Source organism: Aethalodelphis obliquidens, unplaced genomic scaffold (assembly GCF_003676395.1).
Source record: "Aethalodelphis obliquidens isolate GAN/ISIS:26980383/991018 unplaced genomic scaffold, ASM367639v1 scaffold57, whole genome shotgun sequence".
NCBI classification, from domain to species: Eukaryota; Metazoa; Chordata; class Mammalia; order Artiodactyla; family Delphinidae; genus Aethalodelphis; species Aethalodelphis obliquidens.
Window position 1 is genome coordinate 1,145,139 of NW_020838001.1, and position 26,150 is coordinate 1,171,288.

The 26,150-nt window shown below is 63.4% G+C and overlaps 1 protein-coding gene across 7 annotated transcripts; it reads right to left on the minus strand.

Moving 5' to 3' along the window:
* Nucleotides 1-3,595: 3,595 nt before the first annotated feature.
* On the minus strand, nt 3,596-25,954 carry SLCO4A1 (solute carrier organic anion transporter family member 4A1). 7 transcript variants are annotated; one of them, XM_027086783.1, is made up of 13 exons: nt 25,842-25,954; nt 16,073-16,863; nt 15,056-15,146; nt 13,926-14,047; nt 13,413-13,524; nt 10,439-10,593; nt 8,949-9,144; nt 7,856-8,021; nt 7,577-7,749; nt 7,266-7,330; nt 6,732-6,880; nt 5,748-5,826; nt 3,596-4,796 (listed from the first exon to the last, which is right to left on the minus strand). In XM_027086783.1, the coding sequence occupies exons 1-13, from the start codon at nt 25,910-25,912 to the stop codon at nt 4,570-4,572; spliced, it is 2,397 nt and encodes a 798-aa protein (XP_026942584.1). In that variant the 5' UTR covers nt 25,913-25,954; the 3' UTR covers nt 3,596-4,569. The 7 variants fall into 7 exon arrangements, 4 of the variants coding, with proteins under 4 accessions (XP_026942584.1, XP_026942585.1, XP_026942583.1 ...); XM_027086784.1 differs by lacking the exon at nt 25,842-25,954 and having other exon boundaries at nt 16,073-16,520; nt 16,650-23,639; XM_027086782.1 differs by lacking the exon at nt 25,842-25,954 and having other exon boundaries at nt 16,073-23,639.
* Between the last annotated feature and the right edge of the window lie 196 nt (nt 25,955-26,150).

Genomic DNA, 26,150 nt, shown 5'->3' on the forward strand with positions numbered 1-26,150 from the left:
TGCATGTGCCTGACTAACGTGCTGGCGATTAAATAAATCTAAGTGCAAACTGTCATTCAGAGCAGTCGCTCTCCAGCTCGTCTCGGTGCCCCCGGGAGCTGGCATGGGGAGGAAGGGCCTCAAAGTGCCCCCAGCACCACTGGTCCTTCAGGGACCACCGACGCCCGGCCTCAGTCCACAAGGGACACAGAGGGTCCTGCACCGACCGGGATGACGGCAGTCGAGCGCGCTGTGTCCAGCAGCGTCCTCGGGGCTCTGCACAGGATTGAGCCATCCTCACCTCGCCTTATGAAGGGGGTCCCCGTACGGGTCCCACCTGCAGCTGAGAACACTGAGGCGGGGGTTCGCCATAACTCTCCCAAGGTCAAACCACTTGTACGTGCCAGGGGCCGGGTTCAAACCCCACTCCAGGGCCAGGTTTGGAACGCACTTCATGGGACAGCACTTTAGAAGTGAGCGAGTGTCTGTGTGTACGTGGTCACGCTTGCACACGCCCACATGTGTGCCCGCACACTGTCATTCGATGGGGTGAGGCCCCACATTTCAGCAGAGGCCCCAGAGTCCTGCAAACTCATGTGGCATGCCACCAGCCCCCTGAGGGGGGTCCTTCCCAAATTGGAGGTGGGGAACTGCGGGAAGGATGGGCTGGGACCTGGATCTCAGAAGACCCCACCGCACCCCCAGGGGAGGTGTCCTGTGAAAGGTCCCCTTGCCTGGGGGCTCCGGCAACATGGCCACAACCTGTGAGAACGTGGCCCCCCAGGCGCCCCCAGGCCTAACCTGGCTGCTCAGGTGGAGGAATCTCTGGGGGAGGGGGAGGGGGAGGGTCCTGCTCCAGCCACTGGATCCGGGTATTTCTGGTTCCCCTGGGGCTCCACCTCAGGATGAAACCGCACCCCAACCTGCAGTTTGCGCACTTGTGTCTGGGCTAATCTCTGGGTCAATTCACACCTGTGCCTTGTAGGTTCAACTGTTGTAGTGATGGCTCCCCCACGGCTCCCTGGGAAGGGCGTTGGGTAACCTCCGCCTTTTCAGTGGGTCTTGCTCCGTCCTCTGGTGGCATTTCAGGAACTGGTATCTGATGTTTGTACCATACCCCTCCTGGGGAGCTGCCACATCTACCTCCTGCATGGGCGGGACGCAGGCCAGCTGGCCGGCCGGTGGGGTGTGCGGTGCCGCCGCCCCATTGGGAGAGCCACCGATGCCGGCCTGTCCCCCTGCAGCTGCTTCTCCAGAGTCCTGGCCATCGGGCAGCGATAGCCACCGCCTCCTGGGCCCCACTCATTGTCCCACAAACACTACTGAGCACCGGCTGTGCGCAGGCACTGCTGCAGGGGAGCAAACGAGATCCCCGCCTTTAGGACACTCGCATCCCGGCAACAGACGGCACAGCTACTGATGACACCATGGTGGGAAGGTGTCGGGCACCTTGGAAACAGTTATGGTCGGGGAGCAGGGGTGCCAGAGTGGGGTGTGGGCTGCCATTTCCCCGAGGCCATCAGGTTGGGCCTCATGGCGAAGGAGACGTTTGATCCAAGACTGAGGGGGAGCCGTGGGGATGTCTGGGAAGGTGGAGCTGCCCGTGCAAAGGTGCTGGGGCAGCAATGGGCCTGGTGCGTGTGTGGAGCTACAAGGAGCCTGTCGGACAAGGACGAGGAGTCGGGTGTGGCCGGAGGGCGGGGCCTGGACCTCTGGAGGGAGCGTGTGACCTGTCTTTGTCGTAAAAGCATCCTCTGGCTACTGGTTTTCGCTGCAGATGGAGGCGCTGGAGATGTGGATCCTCCTTCCACCCTGAAAATCCGCCGGTGCCTCCTGCCGGCCCCGGCTCGCAGGAGGAGGTGGGCCTGGAAAGCCTCCCAGCTGGGCTTCTGCCTCGGGCAGCGTCTCCCCTTCAGAGGGGTCTCCGCGGAGCCTCTGCCGCTCCGAGGGCCTGGCTTCCGGTCTGCCTGTGCCCCCCCCCCCCCCCCCCGGCTGCACCTCCCCCCCCCCCCCGCCCATCCCCCAGGCTGCATCTCCCCCTTCATCTCTGCTCCCCAGCCCACCAGGCTGACACGTGCTGCTTAATTACCACGGGGACTCGAGTGACAGCCCAGAGCTCCCCGGGAGTGTTTGATGCTCTGATGCTGTAATATCTGATTCCGATTCTTGGGGGTTTCCCTGCCTTTCATTTCAAATTCTGCTTGTTTGTGTCACTGAAACATTGATGCGCACTGCCAGCAAGGAGGGGCTGTTTTGTGTATGCTCTTTGGAACATCCCAACCTGCCCGCTATGCCGTTCACCTCAAATGGGTGAATTACACGCATGTCATTTATAGTTCACTAAAGCTGTTTTTTCTTAAATGTCATTTTTAATAAGTTCCCACCCAGCTCAGCAGATGCACACACCACAGACACACCCCTTCCAGGGCAAAGACAGGAGTAAAGGATGCAGGAGCATGGGCTCTGCCAGGGGCCCGGGGTCCCGCCCCCGAGGGGGTGCACTCCAGGCCCGGCTGGCGGGGCTCTCGCGGGCCTGGGGCGGGGCAGGTACGTGGGGCAGATGCTCAGTTAATGGTCGGGTGTCATCTGTAAGGCCGCGAGCCTGTTTGTTCCTTGCTTAAACCCAGGTCCTGCCCAGTTCCCAGCAAATAGAGGGCCAGGATTTGAGGAAGGATTGGTGTCCAGCTCACATCTCAGAAATGTCTCCCAGGGGAGTGGAAGGGAGAGACCCCCATTTTGTTTTGTCCTGCATCTGCGGGGCAGGGGATGCTGCCTGGGGAAGGGACTGGGGTCCGTGTGGGCAGGTGGGCCCGTGGGCCTGGATTCCTGTGCCTAGGATGCGTCTGTGCCGCCCCCGGTGCCTGCGGCCACAACTGCGGATCCTCTGGGCTCCCTGTGAGGTGCGGGGCTGGGGGCCGGCTCGGAGCTCACAGCCAGAGCTGGTGCTGGGGGACTCCCACCCAGATCCAATTAAGCAGCCCATTCCGTCCACACCCCTGGGACTCCGGGGACTTCACAGACCCTCCCAGAGTGGGAGGCAGAGGTGCCTGACGCGCCCTGTGCGATGAGGCCCCAGACGGAGGAGCCACCTTCTGATAGCAGCCACGAGCCAGATCCTTTCTCTTCTGCTTCTTCCAAGAAGCGTCGCTGAGAACCGCCATCGCTATCCTCTGGCCCTCAGGAGAGGAAGCAGACAGGGTCGCGGCCCAGCCTGGTCATGGCTCTGCCACATTTGGACATTTAGGGAAAGAGTAACCCAGTGCCGGCTCTCACGCGTGCATACACGTGTTCACGCACATGTGTGCTGACCGCAGCGCTGGCCACCCTGACCGAATCCCAGCATGCCTTGACAGTGGCGGGAAGTGGGACACTGGCTGAGGACCCAGCCCCCCCCACGAGCCTGGGTGCTGGGCCCTGAAGGGAGGAGACTCTTGGGTCACAGCTGCGGAGGGGTCATTTCGAGGGGTGGGGGGACACCCACCGGGGGAACCCAGCCAAGCGAGTGCTCACCCCGGGCAGCCCATGGCGAAACAAACTCACGAAAGCCCACCTGGAGGATTTGCAAAACTGCCGAACTTTGCAGATTTGTAGAAATAAAACACACGGGGCAGGAATATATGCTTTAAATATTAAAATATATTTACATACCCACAGTTTTAACTGAGATCACCCACAATAGACATTCCACGCAAGTCCCGACACCCTCCGGGTAGAATTCACAAGTGCTTAGCACACCGTCAGGTAAAAAACAAATTCTATAAATAGGTGTTTATGCAAAATACGCGTCCATAAATACATCCTTATGCAAGTCGCTCCCGTCCTGCTGCAGCGCTGTGGCCCCAAGGACAGGAGGTGACGGCAGATTCAGAACACACGCAGGAGAGGGGTCCACGTGGATGTGCCCCGGGGACGGCAGCCCGCCGGCCTCCACTGCATCAGGAGAAACACAGGAAGTCAGGGCCAGGCCGCGCACAGGATGGTGTGGACCCGCGCAGAAGCACCGCCAGCTCCGGCTCACCCACGGCGGTGGGTGCTTTGTCCCTTCCACGGAGCAGCTCCAACAGCGCCGGCATCACCAGCCTTAACGTCTCCAGAGAGAAGAGAGCTTGTAAACCGCCGGGCAGCCACCAGCTCCACATCCGCCATTCAAAGGAGAGATCAAGGGATGCCAGAAGTGTCTCCCCGAAGTCCACAGGTGGTTTCGCACTTTTCGTAACTACTGACGGAGTTACGTAGGTATCGCACACGTTGCTTTGGAAGCACAGCTGTTCGTGTTTCCGAGGGACCCTGAGGCCCCAGGGGATGCTCTTTGGCTAAGTCCGTGGGAGAGGGCCAGAGTGTGAGCGGACCAGAGGGAGGCAGCCCTGCATCCGGCCGGGAAGTGGACCGCTCCGTCCGAGCCAAGAGCTGGTCACCCCACTCTCTCTGGCGAGGTCTGGGGGGCTGGGGCAGGGGCGTCCGTTCAGACGTCTTGCGTTCTTTCTCCTCTGTGCCTTTGAGGCTCAGTCCCCCCAGACCCAGTGGCAGAGTTTTGCAGGGTCCTCAGTGCCGGGGATCAATCAGGGAGGGGTCACCACTTCCGGGGAGAAATTAGATAGTGTTCCTAGGAAGTGTCGCGACAGGCCCGTGCCCCCGGGCAGGCGGGTGGGCTGTCAGATGTCGCTCTGGATCTGGAGGGCTGAGGGGGCTTCCTGAAGGTCCATGGGGTTGTCGGAGGCTGAGGACTGGCTGGGCAGAGAAGCCTCCAGGCCGTCCGAAGACCCCGACAGGGGCTTGTACAGGAAGCAGGCAGTGGTGAAGAAGACGAAGCCCAGGACCTGGGGAGAAGGGAGCCGCTGGGCCTCTCCTGGGCCACCCGCCCAGCCCCGGCTTTCTCACGAGGTCCCGGGGAACCAACCCTACTCTGGCCAGAGGGTCCACCCGTTCTGCATAGCCAGTCCCTAGCCTGGACCCCAATATTGTTAGGGGGGAATGAAAAGTATGATTTGACTTAAATACAGAGGCACTGGATGAAGTGGAGGTGCTTGTCGTGGGCTGAACGGGGTCCCCGCAAAAGATGTGTCCAAGTCCTGACTTGGAACCTGTGAATGGGACCTTGATTTGGAAATAGGGTCTTTGGAGATGTAATTAAGTTACGGATCTTGAGATCACTCTGGGTTAGGGTGGACTCCAGGTGTCCAAACAGAGAAAGGGGAGGAAGGTTTAACACGGTGACACACCGGGAGCAGCCCCGTGATGACAGAGGCAGAGACGGTGAGGAGTGTACAAGCCCAGGAGCCCCAAGGATGGAGGAGCCGCCAGGAGCTGGGAGGGGCACGGGACAGAGTCCCCTCAGAGCCCCCGGGGGGACGGGCACTGCAGACACCTTGATTTTGGACGTCTGGCTTCAAGAACGAGAGAAAATGAATTTGTTCGAGCCACCCGGTGTGGGGTCTTCCGTCACGGCCACCCCAGAACCTAAGTCAGAGGCGGCCGGCTTCGGTGGTCACTCCACCACAGCCACCACCTTGAGCTCCCTGGGAATCACGCGCAGCCTGGAAGATGACAGTGTGGGCGCGCGTGCTAGCCTCTGTACGTGGGTGTGTGCGTTCAGCGTGTGAACCCTGGGTTTCCTGGAACACCGCCCAGGCAGATGGGCCTGAAGCCACAGGAACGAGAGGCTGTTTCCACTCTGTGGCCCCGTGAGCGAGCGGGAGAGCACTTCGGGGGTGCACCCGGCTGCCCCCACCCCCGCTAGAATGAGCACTGACTCTGGGAGCCAATCCTACCCCTGTGCCGAGGCCGCGGGGGGACTATCTGGGCAGACAGCCGTCCCGGGGTCCAGCCTGCTGCTCTGGCCGAGGGACCCTACAACACAGGGAAAAAGAAGAGCAAGGGCCGGCTCCCTGCGCGGGGCGCGTCTATTTGAACTGACCCGTTTGTCCAGAGCCGCGCAAATCCCTTCTCACACTTGGCTATTTTTAAGCTAATCTTCGGGGAGATAAACCCAGGCGTGGCTGAGAATCCTCTGTCTCTGAGGCCCCTCCCGAAAAGGCTCTGCCAGTGGGACGTTCCCGAGTGGGACGTTCCCGAGTCCACCCTCCGCCCAAAGAAATCCAAGGCATTCTTATACACCAGCCCTAGGATTTCATTTCATTTGGGAAGTTGTGTGCCTTTTCCTCCAACGGGGGAAACTCAAAATATAAATGCTATGCTTCACCCCATGTAGCACACGCCAAGAGATACGGCAGGAAGTTTCCATTAACAGCTTGACAGCAGAGGGTCAGGCTAAGAAGCAGGACATAACTCAAGACCCACTAAGGATGGAGAAGGAGAAGCGCTGCCTGTGGACCCAGCCAGGCGACCCGGCCCAGAGCGAGCGGGCCTGCCCGGGCTCTTGCAGGGGGAGCAGTTTTGATTTCTCCAAAGCCTTAGCTGACCAGAGCCCAGGGGCAAACCACCAAGCCGGGATGGTGAGGGCCCTGGAGGGCAGGGGGCCTGGAGAGTGAGCCCCTCTGACCTGGGCCTGCTGTCCCACTTTTCCCGCCACTGGCATCACGGCATCACGATCCCCAACAACAACAGCTCAAAAGGGGGAAGGATCCCACTTCTGGAAGCCAGGCTGCAGGATGATGCCCGGGGTTCCAGTGGGAAGACCCCAGTGGCATGCCCAGGTGCCCGAGCTAGTTGGAAAAGGCTCTCGGCCCTTTGGAGCAGACTCTGGGGCTCCCTCCTGCCGCCAGCGCACCTGGGGGCAAGGCCAGCCCACTCACCTTGTACGCCAGCCCTGCGATAAGCAGGTACCGGCTCATGGCCGAGTTCTGGTACACGAAGCAGGAGCCCTGCTGGCCGCACTGCGTCTGCCAGAGCAGGCATGCCTTGTCGATCACCCAGCCGAAGGCGATGGGGCCCGGGATGCCCCCTGCAGAGAGAGGCACATTCAGTACCCGGACAGCCCGCGGGGGCGTCCAGAGACCCAGACCAGGCGGGCTCTAAGGAACATGGCTTCGGCCACTGGTGTTCACAGCGGGTGCAAAGGGGGCTTAATGTTCCTTTCTCTGGGGGCTTGCCTCCACGCCGGGAGATTCCCCACGGTCTTCGACTCTGGTGGAGCCCGTGTGTTAATGAGGAAATGGGTCCCTCTGGGCAAAAACATGGCCATGGGTCCCTCTAGCGGACGGTTAGGGAATGGAGCCCTTCCCCAGGCGGGCACAGCCTCGTGCTGGGACGCACACCAGCCTGGCGCGTGCCCTTGTGCGGTGAATGCACTCCACAGCTATGCACGGCTCCCTCCCACAGCACAGTACCTAGAGTTCTAACCACGATCCACTGGATTCCTAGCGCAAAGGATCGCTGCTGGTCACAGACACACCTGCAACGGAAAACCGGCGCGTCGACGCCCGGGAAGCGCGGCCACGTCACACCCCACGCCAGTGGCCGCGTCCTGGCCGAGCCCCGGGCCGCATCCCCAGGTGGCAAGCACCTCACAGAGGCAGTTAGCTCTCTCCTGCCACAGCTTTCCGGGGGGCCCGGCACGTACCCCGCAGGGGTCTGCAGAGCTCCGCCGTAGCTGCAAAGGGAAGGCTCTGGGCCAGAGGGAACCCAGGCCCGGGCTTACCGTAACGTTGCCGTTAGTGCAGGGATGCTGCTGAGGAAGGTAAAGATAATTACAACGAATATGAAAAGCAGAAGGAGGGGTTTTCTTTGACAAGTTGAAGTGCATTTCCCTGCGGTAGCATGGCCAAAACCAGAGGAAAAATTCTGAGGGACACAGCTACAGTCTCGGAACACCTGGGGAGCGCAACGACAGCGCTGATTACAGGAGGAAGGGGCGGAGGCCGCCCCGCCCCGCGTCTGGGCGCCACCGACCGCCTGGGCAGCAGCCACGCACACTCACCTTCTGGCCACCGGGGCCAGGCGAGGCCGCCTCTGGGCACCCCGCGTGGCAGGGCGAGTAGTACATGAGGCCGTCGGGGCCACACACGGGGCTGTAGTGCTCTGGCTGGCAGCCGCAGGCGGCGTTGCAGGCATCTGTCAGCCCCAGGCGGCCTTCGGGCAGGAGGCTGCGGGTGGGAGAGAGCGACGGTGGGGCGCAGGCCAGCGTGGGGTCTGGTCCCTGAGGGCCCACGTCCGCAGGTTTCCAAACTCGCTGGGTTTGTTCCACCCGAGGACCGGGGCTTCCTGCATCGCCTTGGCTCCTAGAATCGCTGGATGTGCTCAGAGTGAAGCAAACCAACCCTGCACGGCGCACGCCCTGCCTGGCTTGGTTTTGGGTAGGCAGTGCGTTCACAGAGCTCGACGTGCAAAACCTGCTTGAGTGCCAGGTGCCAAGCGTCCCTGTGGCCCCGGTCCCTGCTCTACAGCGCAGGCGTGACGTTCCACAGATCGCTCACCTGCGCCCTCACAGACACACACGCTCCCTCTGCGCTCAGATGGAGCACACTGTACACATCGTTGCGTCCTGCTCCTTCCTTTTCCCGCTCAGCACTATCTGGGAGGCGCCCAAGGACTAGACTCCTCCCTCTGCCGTGGTCCCAAGCCCTCCACCCTGCACCAACTCTTGGCTAGTTTGGCTGTAACGGTACGATGGCATCCTTGCCCTCGGCACTCACACGGCCATCTCTACGGGGAATTCCCGGCCAGCAATCGCTCACCTGCGTCTACGTCAGGTATTCCCAAATCACCCCCAGCGGGCTGTTCCCCTCACGTTCCCAACGCAGTGACGCACGGGAGCCCCACTTTCCAAGACAACTCGTAGAGAGGAGGTGGGGCTGGGACTGTCCCGTTTTACAGACAGAGGACTGGGGCTCAGGTGCCGTGTGTGAGTGGCTGGCCATCGGTCCCCGCTGAGGACACCATCCTTACCGTTACGACCATCTCCAATGACCTCACCTCAAGTGCCCGACACCCCCCGTCCTCCCCAGGGGCCACCGGTGCCCCCAACAGGTGTGCCGAGGTCTCCCCTCGCCCAGGGGCCACCTGGCCCTTACCTCCCATTGTAGCCGGCGGTCACGCCCGCCATGGGCACGTTGGGGCAGTGCATGAAGAAGACGAGGAAGGCCAGCATGCTGGCCAGGCTGCAGAGCAGGCAGAACCGGATGACGCCCGCGCCCCGGAGCTTGCACCTGCTCACAAAGAAGCCGCCCAGGAACGTGCCTCCGCCGCCCGCCGGCACCACCAGGTACCCTGTGGGGAGGGAGGGGCTCGGTCGTCCCGGAGCCACGGGGGTGGGGCCCGCAACCCCCCGGGCCTGGTCTCCGCTTTAGCGATGGGAGACAGAGGCCCACAGCCGTGGCCCCAGTCTGCGTGGCGGCACCGGGCTCTGCTCTCGCTGTGAGGACCCTGACCGGTGCTCACAGGGGGCCTCGGAGCCTGGGGAGGCCACCCGGCCAGCTGCTCAGAGGCCCAGGGGTGCAGGGGCAGAGCAGGAGAGGGAGGAGGAGAGGTCCCTGGGCCCTGCCCCTCCCACTGGCGAGACCCAAGGACAATCGCGCTCCCCTGGCCCACACGGCCTCTGCGGAGTCTGACCACAAGGGGGTGTTTGGAGAAGCTGGTGGCCGCCGTTTGGTAGCAAGTTGGGCTTCATCGGCATGTGGCTTCCAGGCCTGCCCTGGGATGGGGTGCAGATGGGAGGGGGGGCTCTCCAAGGGTGGAGGAGATCTCAAAGACCCTGGGTGCGGTGAGCCCGTCTCCCCAGATGGAGACCGGCTCTGGGGGCAGAGGGGGGGACCCAGAGGACACAGCTGTCCCAGGAGGGTTGTTGGCCGCTGTGGGGCAGGGAAGCAGCTGGCGGGGGTGGGGCTCTTGCAGGTGGGGTCACAGCCAAGAGGCCAGCAAGGAGGGGAGTCTGGGGCACTAGTCACCAGGGAGCCCCAGTCTGACACCGTCCTCCCTGGTGGGAGGCGCCCGGCCAGGATCGACCCACATACACCTCCTGCCTGGCAGGTTCTCGGTGAGGCTGTGGCTGCCCCCCCTGCCCAGCGCTACCCGTGGACAGGGCCAGAAGGCGGGGGTCTGAGGGGGACTCTCACTCTGGCCACTGAACGCCTCCGGTCAGGCAGGCCCAGGGCTCCAGCCTCAGGGAGACCCCGGGACACCCACTGCCTGGCTCACGGGGACCGCCAGGCCCGAGGGAGCATGGTGGGACCTGCCACCCAAACCCTCTCCGCCACAAGCCAGGATGACGCATAAGGCCCAGGCTCTGGGTGGCAAGGGGGGCGGCAGAGAGAACGGGTCAGCAGGCCGTGTTTAGCACTTCCCAAACTGTCCTGCCCCTTGCGGCGGCAGCCTTTGTAAGTGTGATTAGAGCTGTTGTGTAAGAGCCCAGACACCTGCTCCGGGGCCCCTGCCTGGGGGGACCACACGCCCAGGATGTGCGCCCCGTCTTTCTAGAAGAGACCTTCAAAGGCCCCTCAGTCTCTAAGAACCAGTGAAAAAACGGAGGACCCCCACCACCACAAGGTTCAGGGAACATTCTCACCAAACAAGGTGGCAGCTTCCGAGGCACTGAGGCTGAACTGGGACTCGAGGAACTTGGGGCCGAACGTGGACATGCCAGCGATGAGCGTGGCCTCTGTGGCCCCGGCCAGGCAGAGCAGGATGAACGTGGGGTTCTTCAGGAGGAGCCAGATGGAGCTGGATGTGGGAGGGGAATGGAGACCAGAGAGAAGAGACAGAGGGTCAGAGTGGGCCAGAGCCCTGGCCCTTCCCAACTGAGCACAAAGAGCCTGGTTCTGAGAGGGGAGTGGAGTGGGGTGTGGGAGAGCCAGGGGGCACCCCACATTTACTCCAGAGAAACCGAGAGTGGGTGTGGGGCTGGGCTGGGGCAGGGGGAGAGCTGGCACCAGGATCCAGAGCCTGTGGCTTGTTGTGAAAGCCGCTGTCACAGAGGTCGGCTGCAGTGGGGAAAGAGACCCTGAGTGACTGTGACACTGTTGAATCTGTCCCAGGGGCAGCCGGGAGAACCAGCAGAGGGGCCTGAGCCAGGAGCCGGAGGCTGCGGGGGAGGCGGCTGTCACCAAGTCCAGGACTGGGTGCCCCCCAGGAGAGGGGAACGGGGCCTGAGGGGTGGGACCACTTCTCAGTCGCCAGCTGGTGAAAAGGAGGGACAGAAATCCCTGAGGGCTTGGGCCGAGAGGCCCCTCCAGGGAGACCCTGTGTGGGCTTGGCTGTCTCTCCGACTTCTCTTGGTGTGCACCTGGGGGGCAGTGGCCGGTGTAGTGATGCCAGGGGCCTGAGAACTGGGCCTTGGACCTGGCCTGAGAGTTCCCCCTTGAACCCAGTGCACACGGCTCTACACCCCGCCTGCCTTTCCCGGGCCTGGCCCCTCTCAGCCACCGGATGGCAGGTCCAGGACTCATGAGTGATGTGGGCTGGGGACAATTTCCCCTGGAGCCCTGGGTCCATCTCGGCGGCTCCGACAAGGCTGCCTTCGCTCACATTCTCCGTGTCTGCAGCTACGGCCTCCACCCAGAGAACCAGCCCCCACCGACCCTACGGGTCATCTTCCACCGGGAGGGAGACCCCCACCCGGCCAGCCGTCAATGCCGACACCTCCCTGTGCGCGTCAGAGCAGCACAGACACCCTGACACGCCGGTGGTCTTCGTTTTGAGGACACAGGCCAGCAGTAAACCGGATCCTGCCACGGAGCATGCAGGGTGGCCAGTTAGCCTTCGTGCCCTGGGAGGGAACTGACGCTAAGGAAGTCGCCCCCCACCCCCGGCCCCTGCGGCTTCTCAGGGTAACTGCAGAGTGGCCTCCTTCCCCGTCCTGCTTCAAACAGGGACCCAATTCCTTCAAAACTGACTTTCAAACTCAAGGACTTGAAAAGGTTTCTTTCTGGTCAACAGCCCAAGTCCCACATCCATGAAGGAAACAAGATGCGGAGGAAACGCCATCCTGGTGGGGCTCTCTGGGAGCAGAGTGCGTGCGTGTGTGCACGTGTGTGCGCGTGCGTGTGTGCACGTGCGTGTGTGTGCGTGTGTGTTGAGGGGAAGCCCAAGTGCAGCCAGTCCCTTCCCGGTCCTGCCCAGACTTGCCCAGGCTTCGGGGAGGCTCGCCCGGGCTCGGGGGCAGGTGACTCTCCCCAGAAGTATGTGAACTTCCTTATTTCTTAATCTCAGCCGCAGATTGCTTGGCTGCAACTCCCATGTTGAATTTGCTCAGAGAACTAGTCATGACCTTGACAGAGGGCCCATGTTCCGGTAGTTATTTCACTATCAGCAACCGGTTTGGGGAACCAAGCCTGGGCATAAACCTCCTTATCTCGGGCTTCCCCCCGGGTCCACTGGGGACCAAGCTGTTGACGCCGTCGGTGCCAGTGCTCCCAGGTGGCCCTGCCCCCGCTGCACGGGGCGAGCCTGCCTTGCCTGGGCGACCCCGCCGCCCCGGCCACCGTGGCCCTGGGCCAGCTCTGCCGGCCTTGGTGACAGCCTCCTGAGTGGGCGGCTCTCCTGGGGGGTCTAACCAGGCAACGGGTAGCCAGGGGGGTTCCCTGACCCCACGTCACCCCCCCGTGTTGAAGACAGACGGCGGGGGCTCATTCCCGCCACTAACAGCCTCCACCTGCCACGTAGACACTCACGGGCTCAGGAAGTTGCGGGGCAGGTGGGCGCTCAGTGAGGCCGAGGACTCGGGCAGGGGACCCTCCGAGGGCCGCCTCCCCCTGGCCAGGAGAGCCCCCCATGGAATGCCCTGATGAGGGGCACCGGCCGGCCAGGAGCCCCCAGCCGCACGCTGTCCCTCTGAGGCCCCAGCAGCCCAGGCTCTGTTTGTCCCAACGGTGTGTGAAGACAGCACAGTAAGACCAGGTCACGTACTAGATAAACGAGAGGTCACTGCCCGAGAGGAGGGGCGGCCGCAGGGCGGCAAGGACGGGCAGCCGGACGGTCCCCTCCTTGGAGCCCCGTGGGCACGTGCAGGTGACTCCCAGTGAAACGGTCAGAGAACGGGGTGCAGGGGTGACTCCTGGGGAATGATCTTGGGGGGAGTGGTCAGTTGCTTTCCTGGGGACTGTGGACAAGCTGGCTGTGGGCAACTCGCTGAGCGTCAGGGATTCACTCTGTGACCGTGAGGCGTCAGGAAGAGCCCCCAGAGCCTGCCATGCGGCAGCGCAGACGGGTCCCTGCGTGCGTGTCCCTGGGTCCCCCACAGGCCCGGGAAGTGAGGGGTGGGCACCATGAGGCTGAGGCCCCGGGCCTTCCGTCGCACCAGGCCCTCGGTTCCCCCAAGCCAGGAGGCTCTGTCCGCTCCCCCTTAATCCCTTAGCCCAAGTGTTGGGGCCAAGCCCTGAAGACGGTTGGGTCAGAAGGAGGTTTAGGGGCTGTGGGCTTCCCATGTGGCCCTGGAGGGGTCACAGGACTCTCCTAGCTTAGGGTCAAGACCTAGCATGTGTAGGACCCTAAAGGGTCTTCAGGACACACAGACACAGACAAGAGGCCCCCCAGGTCCTTACAGAGGCAGGTCTCTAATGGTCTTCCCGAAGTCGGGGTTGCTGGTCACCCTGTGGCTGCTGTCCTTTAACTGGTGTGTGTCAGATGCTCTCATGACCACGTAGCGCTGGGAGCCTGGAAGGATGTGAACATCTGTGAGGGGCAGAGACCAAAGGCCCCGATGCCCCTCCTCCTGGGTGTGGGACCAGCCAGTGGACGAGGGCGCCCAGACAGACGGCCCGTACAGATGCACCACGGTGACGGGTGGCAGGGATGGCGAGGTGGGAGAGAGCCAACGGGCCCAACCTGGGACCAGAGGGAGACGGGAGGTATTGAAAGGGGCGCCCATCGCCCGGTGAAACAAGCCTCTTCCGTGGTCCCCGAGCGGGCAGAGGCCGCAGGGCTGGAGGGAGCACACCGGCCGGGCCGCCCTGCCAGATGGCAGCCCCCACCCAGAGGACGACGATCCCGGCCCCACCGCTCCTGGCAGGCAGCAGGAGCAGGGCATGGGGTGTCCTTCTGCGGGACGCACCTACCTGGCAGCTGCCGCGGGTAGCCAAGGATGGGCACAGCGATGAGGAAGGCGGCCACTCCAGTGCCCAGGAAGCCCACCCACCAGGCGCCGACCCACAGCGGGCTCTCGGTGGTCAGCTCCGTCCTGCGGGAAGAGGCACGTGGGGACAGCGTTGTGCTCACAGCATCTAGGGCACGCACGCCGGGCATCCCGCTTGCCGGTCGGTGAGAGGCGGAGACCAAAGGCTCTGCGTGAGGCCCCCGCCCTGATGCCCCACCACCCCCGGTCTGGGACCAGCAGTGGACGGAGGGCATCGGGACGGACACGGGGTGGACATGCACCAGGGGACCCTGCCCAGGCCCACTCCTCCCTCTGGGACCTGCGAGGCTGCCTCCCGACGAGGCCATAGGGGCTGGGGGCCCAGGAGGGGCAGGGCAGAGGGTGGGTGGCTGGTGCCCTGGCCTCGTGAAGCTCAGGGGGCTTGCCTGCGACCCCCGCCTGCACACAAGTGCACCTTTAAATTCAAAGGTACGTGGGAAAGAACCCTGGGCTGGACAGCCAGGTGGACAGGAGACAAGGGGCTGGCAGAGGCCAGCCGGCTGCCCCTGAGTTGTGTTCTGGGAAAGAAACTGGCGACTGAGCCAGTGCTGTGCTTTCCTGAGTTCTGTGAGCCATTCTAGCAAATTCCTAGAAGGCGGGGTCCTAGGACCCTCTGCTTTGCAGCCAGGTTGGACGGAAGCGTGGGTAACTGGGAGCCGCCACTGCAGTTGGCATCTGAAGTGTGGGTGCTCTCGCTTACCTGTGGGGTCTGAGCTGACTCCAGAAGTCAGTGTCAGATTGAGGTGAACTGGGGACACCCAGCCGGTGTCCAGAGAATTGTTTGGTGTAGACCACCCCCCCAAAAAAGAACCTCCCGGTGGCAGCAGGAAATCCCCTCTTGGTTCTGCAAAGGGCATTGGAGCAGTTGTGGCCTGGTCCCTTCCAGCTTCGGGAGGCCGTCCATCCATGCAGTCCCCTCCCTCAGGCCATACTCTCCAAGCTGCCCGGACTCCCAGGTCCACCAGAGCAAGGTCGGCCTGGACCCACCCCACCCGGGCCGCCGCCCTCCTGCACCTACAGTGGGCGTCTTCCCTGTGGGCCCAGGTCACTCACCGCTGGCCTATTTCAGTGTAAATATTCAGCAGGGCACCTCCGACCAGGTAGCCGGCTGCGGGGCCGAGGATGGCCGTGGTGTAGAAGATGGCTGGAAGGGAAGCAGAGCTGTCGCGGACCTGCTGCGCCCTCTGCGCCACCCCTCCGTCCCCGCTTGCATTTCTGCACCTCCACCCCATCCCCAGGCATGAACTCCTTTAAACTGGGGTTTTCGTTGCACAGTCTCCACTGTGTCTGATATCGGCTGGCATCAGTCTTTCAAGGTGTTTTAAAATTATTTCCCTCAAAGCCCCTATAGACACCATTTGGGCTCTTTCCCCCTCAAAAGAGCAAAGATGCTAAGACTCATTTTGCAGGATGAGGGCGGCACCCATGCAGCGCTGCAGGCTCACCCGGGTCCCAAATGCCCCCGGAACGGCAGCCGCTACGTGACACAGATGAGCAGAGTCCAAGGTGGACGTAATGGAGCAGAACAGCGGGCAAATCTGGCCGGGCCGGGGCGTCGGCCGCGGGCTCCCCACTGACCCCGACCCCTTCCCTGGGAGAGCTGACCTCGCAGGAGGGATTTGGAGAAGCGGCTGGCCTGAGGCTGAGAACGTGGAAATCTCACCCCAGATAAACGAGAGGGTCTCGGGGGCAGCTCGGGGCTCGAGCCCAGCCCCCGAGGGCGGCGTGGCAGCACCCAGTTCTGCAGCCCAGCCACCAGCCGAGCCCGGCTCGCGGGATCTTAGTTCCCTGACCAGGGATCAAACCTGGGCCCCCTGCAGTGGCAGCGCAGAGCCCTAACCACCGGACCACGAGTGTCCGCGCTCCAGACCCTGTGGGATGTGCCAGGGGTCGGGCTGAGGCTGGCAAGCACCACCTCCATCACCTGAAGTGTCACCTCGCCTAGGAGCACCTGGGGCCATTTGGGGCCGCGTGTGGCCAACAGGGACACGCATGTAGGGGGCTTGGACGGGGCAGGGCTCTGAGTAGACGGCCGGCTGGCGTCACCACCATCACACCCGTCCCACTCACCGATGTAGACAGGCGAGTAACTGGACTTGACATTCTCGTCCAGGTAGGTGACGCCCAGCGTGTAGAGCGGGGTGGCGCCCACGCCGTGTAGGAACTGGCCCAGCATGAAGACCAGCTGGTAGCTGGACAGGCCAGAGGCGTGGCCCCTGCAGGTTGCGCTGCGGTTGGCCCGGCACGTTCCGACGGCCTCGTCCACCTGCACCTCGTAGGGGCCGGTGGTGAAGTGGGGCAGCGAGAAGACCAGTGAGCCAGCCCCCATGACCAGCACGCCCCAGCCCAGCCAGCGGGGCTTGTGGCCGCGGCCCCCAAAGTAGCCCACGAAGGTGAGGCAGAGGCAGGCGGCCACGTCGTAGGCGCTGGCGATGAGGCCGCTGTGGTAGCTGTGCAGGTCGTAGCGCCGCTCGATGGAGGTGATGACGGTGTTGATGAAGCCGTTCACGGTCATGCCCTGCAGGAAGGAGGCCGCGCACAGGAATAGCAGGAAACCCCGGGGTGTGTTGAAGGCCTGCAGGCACGTGGGCGCGAAGGCCCGCCAGCCGCAGGCCTCGTCCGGCCGCCCCGTCGCCACGTAGCGCACCTCCCGGGCCGCCTGGAGCCCGTGCTTCTCGGGCTGCGGCTGGCACAGCGGCTGGCTCAGGGGTGAGCCGAGGGACACCCGCCTGCTGGGGGGCGTGCAGTCACACTCGCTGTTGGTGGCCAACGGGGGGCTGGGGAAGACCAGCTGCGGCATCTCCGAGGGCGTGACAGCGACGGCAGCGGGAGTGGATGTGGAATTCCAGCGGCGGTCCGATCTGCGGGAAGAATCCATCTCCAGAAGAACCCTCCCCCGGCCTGTCCCCGGGGGCACCGACGGCTCTGCCTGTCCGCTACCCAGCCTAGTGAGGGCAGCCCCCGGCCTGAATGAGGCCACAGAGCTGAGAGTGGAGCTGAGACACAGAAGGACTGAATCAGACGCCATGTGAGCCCCTGGTCCACCCCGACCCGCACCTTCCCCGCGGCCTTGGCTCTCCGGCCTGAGCTGTGCGCTCCGCCAGGGGCAGCTGACCGCGCCCGCCCTCAACTCCACGCCCGGCCTCCATCTTCCCTGAACTCACACCCGGCCGGCCTTGTGCTCTTTAGCGTGAAAGGGAAATCCAACTTAGTCCAGCGTGTGGAGAGTGTGGGAAGTGAGGAAGGGGGTACAGGCAGGCCCACCCGGGCCCCCGGGACGGCACCTGGCGGGAGGGTGGGCTGGCGCCGGGCCTCGCCCGTGGCTGGTCTCTCGAGATGCTGAAACCGCTGCAGGTCGCAGCCCCGCAGACAGGTTCAAGGGACACTGTGCCAGCGCTCCATCTTTCTGCAAACTCCCAGCCCGGCCTGTTCCCGTTGCCCTATCTGGGCCCTCACTTTGACTCCCAGCCCACGGACCAAAAGGAGCTCAGTCGGGCCTGAGAAATGGCTGCATCTCGAGGCTCCCGGGGCTCCCAAACACCCCCAACACCCCCAAGCTTTGAGAAAAGGCGGGACCTATTGCCAGGTAAACAGATCTTTCTGGACCCTCCAGGTGGCAACAACCACTCTGCATCTTAAGAGGAAAAACGCTGACTTTCCCGACAGAAGTAAGCCGGTCGGCACAGGTACAGTCGCTGTGACAGGAAACACCTGACCCTGGTTGTACCCACAGCCCCGGGGGCCCCGTGCGAGGGTCTTCTGCCGAACTCAACACACTTCCGTCGGGTTACCTCTCGCTATGGGCTGAACCATGTCCCCTGGAATGGGAGTGATTTGGAGGGGACGCCTCTAAGGAGGTGACAGGTAAAATGAGGTCACAGGGGGGGCCTGGTCCACTGCGGCTACTGTCCTTTAAAGGAAGGACTCTGGACCCAGACAGGCACACAGGGAGAACCCGCTGTCGGCCACTCAGGGCCCGAGGCGGCCTCAGACCCCCCACCGCGCACGGGTGTCAGTGATGTCGGGAGAGGCCGCTGCCCAGAGGGCTGCCGCTGCCCCCAGACTTGTCTCAGATTAGGCTTGGTGGACCGAGTCCTTCAGGCAGCTAGTCACAGAGCACCACTCTGCTGGGCCCCGAGCCGGGGACGCGGAGGGGCAGAACGGTGGTCCCCACCCCCGGCCCGAAAAGATACATCCTCCCAACCTTGAGCATGACCTTATTTGGAAAAAGTGTCTTTGCACATGTGATTGGTGATTTGAGATGAGGTCCTTCTGGCTTGGGGAGGGCCCCAAATCCAGCGACAGTGTCATTAGAGAAGCCACGTGATGGCGGAAGCAGAAACTACAGTGATGAAGCCACAAGCCAAGGACGCCTGGGGGAAGCTGGAAGAGGTGGGAAGGACCCTCCCCCGGAGCCTCCAGAGGGAGGGCAGCCCTGCCCCCACCCTGACTTCAGACTCTTGGCCTCCAGAACTGGGCGGGGAATAGAGTTCTGTTCTTTTAAGCTCCCAGTTTGTGGCCCTTCGTTACGGGACGCTCACGCGGCCCCCCAGGAGGCCCGGCTTTCAGGAGACCACAGGCCTGGAGGGAGGTGGAGTCTAACAGACACTCAGAACAGGACGTGAGCCCAGTGGTGAGTGCAGAGGGCGGTACCACTGAGAGTCCTGGGCGGCAGGGCGGGAGGGGACATGGGGTGCCTCTGGGGGAGCTGCGCCTGGCAGGGGCCCAGCTGGCAGAGGGCAGAGAGGACTTTTCCGCCATGCTGGCCACGGGCAGGTCCTTCAGCCCTTGCGACGACAGGCTTTCGGCTGCTGTGGGCTGGTCTCGTTTGTCCGCTTGCTTTGTTTTGCTTTGCTTTGCTTTGCTTTTTGGCCAAGCCACGTGGCATGAGGGATCTTAGTTCCCGACCAAGGATCGAGCCTGTGCCCCCTGCAAGGGAAGCTCAGAGTCCTAACCACTGGGCCTCCAGGTTAGGACTGTTTTTAAACAAAAGATTGGCTTTATCTTGTGTTAACCTTGCAAACTGGGAAGTGGTCCAGGGTGAGGGGAGTGGGCCGTGGTGGGACCACACCGGGGTCTAGGAGGCAGTTTTGCGTGTGGGGGGGTCTGGGAGCTCCGTCTCTCCTGATCCCCTCGCACCCTGTGCGTTGAGGCTGGGACGCCAGGTCTTTCTGCCAGACCTCTGCCTCTCCTCCGCTGCGCCGTCTTAGCTAATTTTAGCCTCACCCCGGCCTCCTCTCCTGCCTTCCCTGGGGCCAGGCCGTGGGCACAAATGCCATAAGACAACGCAGCATCCCACTTCCTGGCGGAGTCTGAGCTCCACGCACAGCCCATCGTACAGGAAAGGGAAGTGGGCCCAGAGGAGTCAGGAGTTTCCCCAAGGCCACACAGCCATCCAGGGCCAGTTAGGACGAGACCACGTGGTCCAGCTTCAGAGCCCACGAGCGTGTTGGCTGTCCTCGCCAACGTTTCACTCAAAGAACCACGACCAACTGTGTGGCATTGACACACGGGGCCAAGTCTTTGCTCTGGAAACTGGCACTGCCAGGCGATCGGCAGCCAGATGTCGAGGCCTCCCGCCTGAGTCATTCCCCAGGGCCCGCGACCACGCCCAGGGCTGTATGTATAGAGCCACCACCTCCTCCGTGCACCCTGGTGCGCCAGGCTCGGTCACGCGGACGAGGAGGGTGCCCACGGAAGGAGCAAAGTTCATGCCGCGTGAAGGACCGTCAAGCCTCCAGGAGGGACAGAAAGCCACGCACCTGCTCCCAAAGCAGGCACTGTAGGCACCTGGGCCGCCGTGGAACAGAGCAGACGGTGACAGGCGTGAGCCCCGAGACAGCACAGCGCTGCTTCCCACCAGCCCCGCGGCTCAGACGGGCTCCCGAAACAGAAACGCGGAAAAAGCTCGACCTCGCCCAGAGGCGGCCGCGTGTTCGTGCTGTGGGGATGCATTCCTCCGCCATGTGCACGCACACACACCCATCTGTGCACACACCTTCCACATGGAAACACGTGAACGCATGCACATAACCAGCAGGGCCCTGGACCCCTTCCCAGCTGGGGTGGCCCCAAAGGGAAGGCATCCAAGCGGGCCGAGGGGCAGCGGCTGCTCTGAGAGGTCGCTCCAGCGGCCTATGGGGATGGATGGTCAGTGCTGGGCCGGGGAATTGTTATTGGTGGGTGGGCCTTCCTAGGAGGGATCTGCAGAAGCGCCTCCCCCCAGCTCTGGGCTTGTTTAACCATCCCGCCCATCCCCCGCAAGGAGAAATGCAGGGGCCGGGACGGGAAGGATCGGACCCCAGCAGGGCTAAGGGGGCGGCCAGATCGCTGAGGTAGCGCAACTAGGGATGGTCATGAAGAAATGGAGCCCTTCCTATTTGAAAATAAAACCCTCAACAAGACTCCAGTCCCACTGGTGTGTGGCCCAAACAGCTCCACGTCAGCGTAAAGTTTACCTGAGCTAAGAGCTCTGATCTCTGACGTAAACACATAAAGTCAACCTGCAGTCCCGCACATCACTTGCTTGTTGATTCAGACTGAAAATCCCATCTTAGACACCAGCCAGGCGACCGGCGTGGTCACCACCCGCACGGGATGAGAAGCAGATGGCGCCGCTCGGGTGGGCAGCCCCGGGCTCTCCTCCCTGGGTCCATCAAGAGCGGCTGTGATGGCCAGGACACAGCAGCCTGAGTGCAGACTGCACGCCCCCGCCCACCTTCGAGGCAGCGCGAGGACAGCGTCGACCCAATCTCTCACTAAGCCCAGATTCTGCTCCACCTGCTGTGTTCCAGCCGGAAGGCGTTCACCCTTACAGCAGCGTCTTGATCAGAAAGGAGGCTGGGCCCTCCCATGACGCAGGCGCTGAGGTGTGAGGTGTGGGGGGGAAGGCGGACAGAAACACCTGCGACGTGGGGCCAGTGTGTCTGGAATGTCCCCTCCGTCGGCAGGCAGCGCCGGATACTGGGTCCGGGCTGTGTGACACCTGGAATCTCACAGCCACGAGGACGGTCACACGTTCTCGGGTCTTCAGGGGGAGATTCCCGAGTTTGTACCCAGATCTCATGCGGCTGTGCCCGGGCGACACATGCTGGGCGTGCACGGTGTCAGGAGACAGCTCCAGAAATGCACACAGACAGTCATGCTGACGCCTGCCCCGGACTTAAAGGACACTTTGCTGTGTGTGCAGCTCGAGGACTGAATCTCACGGCAAAGGTCTGCTGCATAAACGGGCCTGCAGGAGCTGCCAGCTCCGGCACGAGGGCATCTCAGCCGCCACGGCCGAGTGCAGGACGCAGACTCAGACGTGGAGTGGGTGGGCACGGCCAGCTGCTCTGTCTTGGTCTCCTGGTCATCAGCACCCTCACGACAACGCTGCTGGGGCCTGGGGGTGCAACCCAGGCCACTCGGGGTGATTTCTTTCCTGGACATGCTTCTGAGAGGGCCAGAGTTGACTCCCCGCGGGGCTCAGCCAGGAGAAGGTGACTTCATGGCTGGTGACTCCCTGCAGGTGGCCAACACCCATTAAGGCCAGGCTGGTGGTCCCGAGGCCATTGCCTTTTGTTCCTCTGTCTCAGGTCCCTGTGGTCAAGCTGGTGGGAGGGTGACAGGGGCTGCAGAGTCCAGTGGCAGCACCACTTAGATGCCAGCTGGCTCCCCCAAGGAGTGGACACCACAGCTGGGCTTGGGGTGGAAGTCAGGCCTCCCCACCAACTCCCCCTCTGGGCACTGAGAGTGTGCACGTGGCCTACGGTCCCCTCTGGGCACTGTGAGTGTGTGCATGTGGCCTACGGTTTCTCTCCGCTTGGAAATCGTTTTAGCAAAAAAGCGTATCTGCTTCCCACCTGCTGCTGAGGCCTGATGCAAGGTGTGGTGCCTCTTCCGGGACCTGAATTCTCAGGCTTGGCTGGTGGTTGAGCGGGGCCCTGGTGACTGCAGCCAAGCTGGGTGGAGACTGCACCCCAGGAAGGACGGGCCAGCTCCCGCCAGCATCCCAGGTCCAGTGCACAGGTATCCTCACCTGAGAGACCCCGATGCCATCTAAATCCCGGCCTCTCCTCCCTCCCCTCTGCGGAGCCCACGCCTCAGAGTCTGGTGCCGGGTCCATGATCTCAGAGCCAAGAGCGGAATGATTATAGCTTCTACCTGTCAGTCTGGTGGGTCCCAGGGCGCCCAGACGTTGCGCAAACATTCCAGGTGCGGCTGTGAGGGCGGTTCTGGAAGGTTCTGGAATCAATTAGCATTTGAATCGGTATATTTAGAGCCCGTGGGCCTCATCCAATCAGCTGAAGGGCTGAATAGAACGGAAAGGCTGAGCCCTGAGCTGCCCTGCAGGGCTGCCTTTGAACTGGGACCGGCTTTGTCCTGCCTTCACTCACATGGAAACATCATTGCTCTCTCTGGGTCTTGAGGCTGCCGGCTTTCAGACGGCAGCCACGACATCACCTCTGCCGGGCCTGCAGCCTGCCGACCACGTATCTTACAAAGTCACGTGGGCTGAGCTCCTAGAATTAGTCTCTTTCTATAGCGACCTATCTGCTACTGGCTGGGCTTCTCCGGAGACCCCTGACTCATGCAGCAGGTAGTCCTGTGCCAACACCTGCTTGTGCGAGGCCTGTGCCGGGCGGCGGGTTTGGGGACCGCGGGACACCGTCCTGCCAACAGGAGCTCACAGCTGCCACACCCAAGGCTGTCCCGAGCCAGCGGCAAACCGTCCCGGCTGCAAATCCAAACAGCACGGGCTGCGGAGAGCCGGTGGCAGCAACACACACACAGCCTGGAGCCGCCAAAGGCCGGGGAGCCAGGCTGCAGGGCAGGGCGCCTGACAGCACGCCGCCACCATCACATCGACGCCCGTCCCACGGCCCAGCTCAGCTGAGCCCCCTCCCGCGCACGGCACACCCGTGAAATCCCCCACCATGGGCACACCCACGTTAAGGATGTGACTTCCACCCCCCGAGCCGGGCACCCTCCCCCGGGCCCCGTGCTGGACCGCCGCCCTAGGACAAAGTCTCCGGGGTGCTCCAGCCATGTGACCCCCAAACTGGGGCAGCAGGGCGCTGGCGGCCCTGGAGCACCCGCTCAGCCCTCAGGCAGGCCTCCCTGCTGTTCTGCTGCCAGCATTCTCATGGAAAGACGTCTGAGGCCGGGAGCAGCTCTGATGAAGCCTTTGACAGCTCTCCTGGCCTTGGAGAGCCCCTCCTTGTACAGAGAAGGGACTGTCCTCCTCGCAGGAGGCACGCAGCTCTCCCCAGGGAGCCCCCTCTCAAGGGGGAATCTTGTCCCACCCTCCCGGGCTGTCCCCGGCCAGGCGGCAGCAGGTCGGCAGCAGGTGGAGGGACCGTGGGAGTATGCCCCACTGCCGGAGGCCTCCCTCCCCTGTCCCCTGGGGAGAGTCAGAGCCTGCGGGATTAGGCAGGCTGATTGGCAGGGGGGTAACGTGTACCCTGGGGCCTCAGGCCAGCAGCTCTGCACCCAGGGCTTCAGCTGGGTGAGTGAGGGTGTGTACGCGTGTGCACACGTGTGAGCGTACTTTTGTGTGTGTGCACGGCTATCTTAGAAGGAAACCACAGGCTTCTTCGGACTCCCAAGCTGGCCTGGCCCATCAGCTGAGCCCAGAGGTGTCTGTGCCGAGGAACTCCCGGCCCCTCCCCCACTTTGCCTCCCCCCGCTCCGCACAGCCTCACAAGCGCCCCCCCCCACAGCTGTATGGTAGGAGGCCAGGGGCCCCCACTTGGATGGCTCGCCGTAGCTCCACCTGTGAGAGCTGAGATGCTGGCGTCAGTCACTACCTGCTGGCTCTCCAAGTCGAGTTGCTCGGAATTGGGCACTCAGACAGGACCGGATGCCAGCCCCGAGACCTCGTTCACACGGCCCTCATCCTGCCTCGTTCACACGGCCCTCATCCTGACCTCCAGGCTCCCAGCCACCTCACCACAGCAGCGGGGAAGGGCGTGGCTGGGATCTGCCCAGCACCTGCTGCAGGGACTATACCCGAGGAACCATGGATTAGGTCATAGCCACCCGGGACGGAAGCAGCCCCGTGAAGAATTTCCAGACGATATCTGCCAGCCCTGCCCGGCAGGACGGGTCCTGCTGATTCAGGGCAGTCAGGGGTGCGTGGGTCCGACCAAGAGGGCTCTCCCTTCCCTCCCTCCAGCAGCACGTGGGAAAGCTGGGCTGTGGAGGCCCAGAGGCATCCCGCCTGCATCCCACAGGCCTGGACTGTCCTGGCCAAATGCTCTTGTCCCCTTAGGTGCCGCCCATCTTTCGGGCGGGACACCCCGCTCTGTGTCAGGCCTGGCCCTCCTGGGCCTGGCCCTCCTGGGCCTCCTTCTCCCCCAGGAACGGAGCTGCAAAACGTCTGGAATCACACAAATGTGGTTCAAACCTCTCCACCACGTTCTGCCTGTGTGACTTTGGACAAGTGCCTCGGTTTACTCATCTGTGGAATGGGAGCGATAGTAGCTCCCTCGTGGGTGTTGGTAAGGATCCAATGAGACGACGCTCAAAGCACGCAACACAGGGCCTGAGCATCCTAAGTGACCAACAAAGACGCCTGTGGTCATTATGATTGCTGCCGGTGTTAGAGTCACCCTCCAACCCGGCTAAAACCAAGTGCTTTCTCTCCTCTGAAGTCCATCTGCCCCAGGCTGCACAGAGGAAACCTCACGGCACCGCCATGCTCACGGCTCACCGCCCCGCCAGCCCCCGGGAGCCAGTTTCTGATTAGACAGAGGAAACCCAAGTTCCCCAAAGCGCCGCGAAAAGCGGCCACTAGGAAGCTGGTTCCTTCACTGTGGAAAACTACTGCAGCTCCTGGCGGCTCCAGACAGAAACAGGCCCATCACCGAGTCTGACCTTGGCAGCAGGAGCCTCCAGGCACCCACATGGGGGATGGGGCCCAGACCCCACTGCCTGATGGGCTCCTCCCCACCGGCTTCCACACCGCCCAGGCTTGCTCCTCCGGGCTGGAAATCTCAGCATCTGCCTAGGTTTTCCCGTCCAGAGCCAAGCGTGCCCACTGGGTGCAGAGGGTGGGCCCCTCGTTTCCATCCTCCCTCAGCCTCCGCCTGCGCCCAGGGGCGCCCGGTCTTCCAGTGCCGGCTCTCTACCGGACGCGGGGACCTCGCGTAGTGGGGCGGGGACAGGGGTGTGGCCCGTATCGCCCAGGCTGGGACCAGTCCCTCGCGCCCACCCAGTAGCTCGGCCCGCGGGGCCGGCTCCGCCCGCGCTCCCCTCCCCGAGGTGCCTGGAGCGCGGCTGGCGCGAACAAAGCCCTGCCGCCCGCGAGAAACTTCAGTTCGAGACGATTTCCTCCTTGACTCAGCGGCAGCGGCATCCGCCGCAGGTGTGGGCCCCGCCGCAAGCCTGCAGCTCCGGGAGGCTCATCTGTCCCTGGTGCGACTCTCGTGGCCTGCGCCCGCGTGCGCGCCCGGCCACCTGCCCCGGCCGCTAGCCCTGGCCGCTCCCCCCATCCCCGCCTGACCCCAACCACCATCCATTCCCTCCCCCTCGGCCTGCCTCCTCGGAAGCTCCCCGCCTGGGGAGCGGGCAGCTAGAAGGGGCGCATTGTGCAGCCGATTCCCTGGAGGCAGGCGGGATGTGGGGTGCTGGTCCGCGCTCGGTCCCGCCTTCCCGGCCGCGGAGGGGCTTGGGGCGCACTGCCGGCGCCCCGAGTCCCGCCCCGCGCGGCCTCCCCGATCCCCTGGTCCCCGCCCAACCTCTGAGGGCACCTGCCGCGCTCCTGACATCAGCAGGTCTGGGCCCGGCGCACCTGGGCGGCGCGCCCACGAAGGTGGCCTGACCCTCCGCGGCCCACGCTGCCCCGAGCACTCACCGTCCAGAGGACCCAGCCGCCGCGCTGCGAACCAAGCTCTGGCTGCCGCTCAGCGCCCACTCCAGCTTCATTCATCCTTTCCCGGGCCCGCCCCGCCGCGGGGAGGAGGCTGCCCGGCCTCACCTACTGCGGCCAATGGCTGTGCCGAGCGGTCTGGGGCCGCGCCCCCCCCGGGCCCGCCCACTGAGAGGTGACAGAGGCCTGAGTGCGCGGCTGGGGAGGGAGCTGGCGAGGGGCGGGGCCCGGGACTGGAGCAGGGAGGAGGGGGCGCGAGACCCGACGGGGCGAATGGAGGAGGGGCGGGGGCTG